At 42.5% G+C, this 8,087-nt stretch overlaps 1 protein-coding gene across 1 annotated transcript; it reads left to right on the top strand.

Moving 5' to 3' along the window:
• LOC104715339 (UDP-glycosyltransferase 76E6-like) lies at positions 5,635-6,682 on the top strand. The gene is made up of 3 exons (XM_019229966.1): positions 5,635-5,700; positions 5,810-6,113; positions 6,261-6,682. Exons 1-3 carry the CDS (start codon positions 5,635-5,637, stop codon positions 6,680-6,682), a joined length of 792 nt encoding a protein of 263 aa, XP_019085511.1.

Here is an 8,087-nt window from a genome sequence, read left to right as displayed (position 1 = left end):
CTACTCAGAAGATCTGCTCTATCTACTGCTTCCAGACCCAATGGTTCCTGTGAAACAGCACACAAGCTCAAAGCACTGATCACCCCTACCAGAGACTCCATCTCCTGCTCCTGAACCGAAGCTACCCTCTTCCTACTCAGAGCATCTGCAACCGTGTTAGCCTTACCAGGATGATAGGCTATCTCCAAATCATAATCTGCCACAAGCTCCATCCACCGCCTCTGTCTCAAATTCAGCTCAGGCTGAGTGAATATATACTTCAGGCTCTTATGATCTGTAAACACCTGTACCTTTGCACCATAAAGATAAGATCTCCAAATCTTCAGGGCAAAAACTACAGCACCCATCTCCAAATCATGAGTAGGATAGTTGCCTTCATGCACCCGCAACTGCCGCGAAGCATAGGCAATCACCTTCCCATGCTGCATCAGAACACACCCCAAACCAACTCTAGATTCATCTGTATAAACCACATGGGGTTCTCCCTACTCAGGCAAAGCCAACACTGGTGCAGTAGTCAACATCTCCTTCAGGCTTGCAAAGCCTTCCTCACACTCTTCTGACCAGACAAAAGGAACATCCTTCCCTGTCAACTTAGTCATAGGACGTGCTCTGCTTGCAAACCCCTGCACAAATCTCCTGTAGTACCCTGCCAATCCAAGGAAGCTCCTGATCTCTGTGGCATTTTGCGGTCTAGGCCAATCTCTGATAGCCTGAATCTTCTCTGGATCTACAGAAACCCCCTCTGCAGAAACAATGTGACCCAGAAAGCCCATCTCACGCTGCCAAAAACTACACTTGCTCAACTTGGCAAACAACTTCTGCTCCCGCAGCTTCTCCATAACTGCCCTCAAATGCACTGCATGCTCCTCAGGACTCTTAGAATAGACCAGGATATCGTCGATGAAAATGATGACAGATACATCCAGAAACTCCTGAAACACACTGTTCATCAATCTCATAAACGCTGCTGGCGCGTTAGTCAATCCGAAGGGCATCACCACAAACTCATAGTGCCCATATCTCGTCCTGAAAGCAGTCTTCCTCACATCTGCCTCATCTATCGGTATCTGATGATAACCCGACGCCAGATCTACCTTGGAGAACCAAGTAGCACCCCTCAACTGATCCAACAACTCATCGATCCTAGGAAGAGGATACTTGTTCTTCACAGTGACCCGGTTCAAACCCCGATAATCAATACACAACCTGAAACTCCCATCCTTCTTCTTCACAAACAACACCGGCGCTCCCCACGGTGATACACTAGGACGGATGAATCCCTTACTCAACAAATCTTCTAGCTGCTTCTTCAGCTCTGCCATCTCTGCTGGAGCCATTCTGTAAGGAGCCTTGGATAACGGTGTCGTCCCCGGTTCCAGTTCAATGGTAAAGGGATCCGACCGAGATGGTGGTAATCCCTGCAAAGACTGAAACACATCCTCAAACTCTTCCACTACTGGAATACCGCTAACCGTAGACTTCCCCACTGACTCTGGCATAGATATAGTAACCAGATAAGCCTCACGGCCCTTCTCGATCATCTTCCCAGCCTGAATGGCTGAGATCACGAGACTCCCCGAAGTCGGTCTAATACCCTGAAAAACCAACTTCCCTCCTGAACGCTCAAACTCCACTCTACCCCGATGGCAATCCAAATGCACCCTATGCCGATGCAACCAATCCATCCCGAGAATAACATCATACAGCTCCACTGGACTGATAAGCAAATCTGCTGGCCACGACTCTCCTGCGATCTGAATATCAATTCCTCTAGCTCGTCCAATCACTCTCAGGAACTCACCTCCCGCAACCCTGACAACTCATGCACGCTCTCCAGGATCCCCGCTGATCCCCGCACACTCTGCAAACTCTGGAGTAATGAAGCTATGCGAAGCTCCAGAATCACACATAACATGGGACTTAAACCCGCCCACCAACAAGGTCCCTACACAAACCTCATGTGTTGAGAACCTAACACTTAATCACAGGAAACATATACAATCTGAACCTACTAAAATTCACAAAGTTAAAGTACCAGAAAATATACCTGTGATCGCCCCGGCACTGGTTCCACCAGCCTCAGCTTTTGTGTAAACCCGTGGCGCCTGCTCAATCCGTGCCACCTGCTGACCTCCAGGCTGCACCTGCTGCAGCGCTGCCACTGCTGCCGGCTGCAACTTGGAACAAAAATGCCTGATGTGCCCCGTCTCCCTACAGTGATAACATACCGGAGGTCCTGCCGTCGGAACACTCCTCTTGGGACAACTGGCAACCCTGTGATCCCTGCTCCCACAACCGAACAACCCGCACCACTCGGCTTCTGCGTAGCCTCCCACTTCCTCTTGGTTCCCTGAGCATGCCTTCCACCCCTGCTAGAACCACCCTGCTGCTGAGCCTTACTAGGCTGAACTGCTGGAGCTACCGCCACTGACTGTGCCCGGATATCCTCGTCAATCTCTGCTGCAGTCTCAACCAGCTCTGCACGCGTAGCATAATACTTCCCTCTATAGTGAACTCTCAACTCATCCCGTAGAGCCCTCATAAATCTCCTGACCTGAGCCTCCTCAGACTCCATAGCCCGACCTCCATAACAAAGAAGTTGACTGAACTCCAAGTCCAGCTCCCGCACTGACCGTGTCCCCTGAGACAACTGAAGGAACTGCACCTCCAACCGATCCAATGCCTCCCTAGGAAAATACTTGCGGTTGAACTCCAAAACGAAGTCAGCCCAAGTCATCTCCAGCTGCACCCTTCTAGCAGCCACAGATCTCCACCACAACTCAGCATCACCACTCAAAAAGTAGACCCCTATGTCCACCCAGAACTCCTCAGGACATCTCAGAGTATGGAAGNTACGTTCCACTCTTGTCCTCCACGCATCCGCAGCAGTAGGATCTACACCTCCCGAAAACTGCTCAGTACGTAACCGACCCATCTCTGTCAACATGCTGAGATAACGAGCATGGAGCTCCGCATCCGCAGCCACTAGCTGCCGCTCCTCCGCCACCACTGGTGGCACTACCTGAGCCTGAGCCGGTACCACTAGTGGTAACCGCTCTAACAACTGTGCTAGCAAAGCCGCAACGTCAACACCAGGGACTCCACCCGCTGGGACCCCCACACCCAGGACCCTAGCATCACCGGCCACTGGAGCATCAACACCGCCCCCTCCTGCCACACTCACGGAATCCCCCGGAACACCCTNTGCACCACAAACACCTATTGCAATGCATGAGTATTTTATAAACACTCAGTAAGGCAATCCTCCCATCTACTGGGCTATACACACAAGCAATAGAGTATCAATAATCATCACACAACAATCAACATCGACCGACGCCACACATGCATCGACCGATGCCAAATGGGGGAAGCATCGATCGACACAGAAGCTGCATCGACCGATGCAAGTGTAACTTGCATCGACCGATACCCAGTTTGCATCGACCGATGCATGCTCGACGTAACACGAAAACCCTAGAGTTTACGCGCCGTCCTTGCACTTGCATCGACCGATGCAAGATATGCATCGATCGACGCAACGTCGAGCACCGTGATTTCCCCGAAGCTTCTCGCCGGATCTTCGTTCCTACAACCACAAAACTCGATCCCAAGCCACAAGAAAGCTTCCTAACGTCCATAGCAACGATCTAACAAGCCTAACATCACACAACAAGCAGATTAAAGAATCCTCTAGCTTAGATAAGCCATGGTCATGCACTTACCTTTGCCACAGAAGAACTAAGCCTCAAACAATCAAGAACAAGCCTCTAGGAAGCTCCTACAACGATCCCAGCTACAGATCTCACCAAGAAACGCCTCAAATCTCAAGAAATCACCAAGAACTTTCAGGAACTCTTTCTCCCTTCTCTTTTCTCTCAAAAACGGCTACACACGTCTAATGAGAAAAAAGACACGACCCTAAGGGTTTTCCCTTTCTCTTCTGACCAAAACACAGCGTTTGACTTAAGTCAAAACGCAGAGAATTGAACATGCATCGACCGATGCACACTATGCATCGACCGATGCAACTCCCAAACCGGGATTCCGGTTCATGGATGTTACAGATACATTCTAATTATTTTTCTGACATAACTATATTTCTAATTTATTTTAACTTACATCTAAATATTTTTTTGATGAACTATATTTGAACTTATAATATCTATATGTTGACTTTTCCATCATATTTTGATGATTTTAAAATATAATATGTTAGAAAAAAATTCAGACCGGCTCAAATTCATCCAATCAATAAACTAAACTTTAAAACTTGAATTTTGTATTATACTAATGAGATTATGAATCTAGACAATATTTTTTAAAAGGTAACAGAAAGAGTCACCAATGATTATTTTAAATATCATATGCTGCAATATGTACTCTCTAATCTTGTAATCACCCTTAATATAATTTTTTTTGGAATAATGCATATTAAAATATGGGTCATGTCATAAATTTTTTTGAAATATCTTATACTATCTCGCATTAAATTTTGGATAAAATTCATGAAAAGAAAAATGTATCAAATTTAATGTTTTTTAAAGGTAGCAGAAGAATCACCAATGGTTATTTTGAATAACTAATAAGGGTATTCACGATTTATCATATGCTATAGTATGTACTCTCTAATCTTGTAATCATCCTTAATATAAATTTTTTTGGAATAATGCATATTAAAATATGGCTCATGTCATAATTTTTTTTGAAATATCTTATACTATATCTCGCATTAAATTTTGTATAAATTCATGAAAAGAAAAGTGTGTCAAATTTAATATTTTTTAGATTATATATTATCTCTATTTTCTAATAATTTTAAAATAAATAGTATAATTAATCAATTACCATTAAATTATTTTGTGAAACTATAGTTTTCTACTATTTCATGGGGTGATTAAGCAATTATGTTATTTTATTTTCTTTTAGTACATGCGTTTTAAAGCAGTCAAACTGTAACCTATAGAGTATTAAATATAATTTAATTTTATCTTAGTTTTGTCTTTAATACAATATATATGATTACTGAATACAATGTGATTTTTTAAATATATTAGAACATATTTTCTATTTTTAAATTAGTCTATCATAAATTAATTTGGCTTCAATTTTAATTTTAAAAGTCGACAAACTTTTTTTTTTTAATTAGGTTATATGGTATATGCTTTCATTAGAAAGTATATTATATGTTAAAACTAAAAATTGGAAGAAATATATTTTTATAACAATGTAAAATTTATTATTTTAAAAGCAAACACCATATAAGATATAAATAAAATGAAGTATATAAAAAAATGTTTAAGATTAGTGAGAAAGACACGTGTCACAAATATAGAGCGACAAGTGTTGTATTGACAAGCAAAGTTAGAAAAAACCTTCTCATATCAACTTTTTGGACTCTCATGCAATAATTGAGTTAGCTTAGGTGGCTTCCACCAACGAAAAAGAAACATGCACGTTTTTCTTAGAGTTAAATAAATGTCACTTTCTTCCTTTTTAACGCCCATGCAAATTAATTTTCAATAATTGTAAGTTGGATCAGTTATTTAAAGATGTTCCGCATTGCAACATGAAACGATACACAGAGCAAGAGAGAGAGGGAGAGAGAGAAATAGCCAAATAGGTTAAGCAATGGAAAATAAGGAAGCTAAGAGAAGGATAGTGTTAGTTCCAGTTCCAGTTCCAGCACAAGGTCATGTAACTCCAACTTGGGAAAGCCCTTCAGTCAAAGGGCTTCTCTATTACAGTTGTTGAGGGACACTTCAATCAAGTAAGCTCTTCTTCTCAACACTTCCCTGGTTTTCAGTTTGTCACCATTAAAGAAAGCTTACCAGAGTCTGAATACGAGAAACTTGGACCAATCGAGTTTGGGAAAAAGCTCAACAAAACCACTGAGGCAAGCTTCAAGGACTTTATAGCTCAGTTGTTGCTGCAACAAGGCAATGATATTGCATGTATCATCTACGACGAGTTCATGTACTTCTGTGCAGCAGCAGCTAAGGAGTTCAACCTTCCCAGTGTCATCTTCAGCGCTAATAGTGCTACATATTACGCTTCCCGATGTTTACTAAGCGAAATCAATGCCGAGAAGTTCTTGGACGACATGGAAGGTGCTTAAAACCAGCTTAATAACCCATCCCGAAACCATTTGTTTCACCTAACCTTGTTTTTTTTTTTGTAGATCCTGAAATGCAAGACCAGGTGGTGGAAAGTTTGTATCCATTACGATACAAAGACCTACCGGTTTCACTTTTCAGGAATGGGGCCACTAGAACAAGTTCTTGATGAGGTCTGTAGGGAAGTAATGAACAAAAGAACAGCTTTTGCTGTTATCATCAACACGGTGAGCTGTCTAGAGAATTCGTCTATGTCATGGTTGGAACAAAACATTGGAATCCCGATGTACCATATAGGCCCTCTTCACATGAAACCTTCCCCAGCTAAGAGCTTTCTTGAAGAGGACGGGAGCTGCATTGAATGGCTGAATAAGCAAAAACCGAGGTCAGTGATATACATAAGCTGGGGAAGCATATTTGACATGGGAACTAAGGAAGTTTCGGAGATGGCTTGGGGGTTGTGTGATAGTAACCAACTTTTTTATGGGTCATCCGACATGGCTCCAAGTCATTGCCAGAGGAAGTCAGTACGATGGTCTCAGAAAGAGGAGGATACATTGTGAAATGGGCACCACAAATTAAAGTACTTGGACATCCTGCAGTGGGAGGCTTCTGGAGCCACTGTGGATGGAACTCAATACTTGAGAGCATAGCAGAAGGAGTTCCAATGATTTGTAGGCCCTTTCATGGCAAGCAGAAGTTGAGCGCAATGTATATAGAAAGTGTTTGGAGAATAGGGTTTCAGGTGGAAGGTAGTAAAGTGGATAGACACTACACGAAAACATGTCATTTGTGACCAACAGAATCGTCTTAAATCAGTCGCTAAGTAGGTATGTGCGACTATTGAAGGACTATTATAAACCGTCGCAAATATTTGGTCGCAAAGTGTTTTGGTCGCAAAACAGTCGCTTATTTGCGACGCATTGAAGACAAGGGTTATGGTCGTTAATTAGCGACTATGGACTGACAGAAATATACCGTCGTAATTAAGGACTCTACAGTGACTCATTGACGCAGTCGTAACATACGAATTGGTTCAGACAATATGGTAGTCACAAATTAGCTACGTTTGGAAGACTGCTTTAATACTACAATGTTGAGGATGAACTTTAAAAATCTGAAATTTTGGTCCTAAAGTAGTCGCTGTTTTAGTCACAAGGTAGTCGCAAAGGAGTCAGAATTTTTTGTGACTGACAGAAGACTAAGTATTTTTAGTCCCAAAATCGTGACATAAACACAACGAATTTGTTACTTGGTTTGTGCTTTTTTAAATTGTAAATGGTCGCAAATCAGTGAAACTATAGCTAGTAATTTGGGACAGTATACAATAAAATTTAAAAAAAAAAACCTGAATTTAAATTAAAATCCCGAATCTGAATGATATTAACCAAAAACATACAAATCATTCAATGATCATATCCAGAAAATAGTTTTAGGCTAAGGGAGATAGAAATACTACTACACAATCCAAAAAATAGTTATAGAGGCTTAAAGAGAGATAGAATTAGTTAGTTAAGCATGAGAGGATGATACTGACAAAGGTGAAGTGGTTGGTGAAGTCGATGGTGAAGTGATTGGTGAAGTAGATGGTGAACTAGCTCCTGAAGTGGTTGGTGCGGGTGGATTGACATTGGCCGCTGTGGCTGGAGTGATGTTGGCTGCTGGTGCTGCTGTGGTGAATGGCGCATGGGCTGGTGGTTGAGTAGACAAGAATTCTGCAACCCCCGGATCACTGGTCTTCAAGTAGGATATGAGCATCTCCAAGGTTGCAATGCGGTTTTGAGCGTTATGTTGCTCCTCATCACGTCTCTCATGTTCTCTGGCACGTCGAGCATTTTCCTCATCTTGATCAGCGAGCTTACGACGAGCAACCTGGAGTTGTTCTTGAATCTCTAACAGCGAAGTTGGACTAGAGCTTGGATAAGTAGCCTTTCTTTTCCCTTTGGTGATTATCTCCGAGAGACTTCC

Source organism: Camelina sativa, chromosome 9 (assembly GCF_000633955.1).
Source record: "Camelina sativa cultivar DH55 chromosome 9, Cs, whole genome shotgun sequence".
NCBI classification, from domain to species: domain Eukaryota; kingdom Viridiplantae; phylum Streptophyta; class Magnoliopsida; order Brassicales; family Brassicaceae; genus Camelina; species Camelina sativa.
Note: the sequence above shows the minus strand (reverse complement) of the source record. Positions and strands in the feature narration are given on the sequence as shown.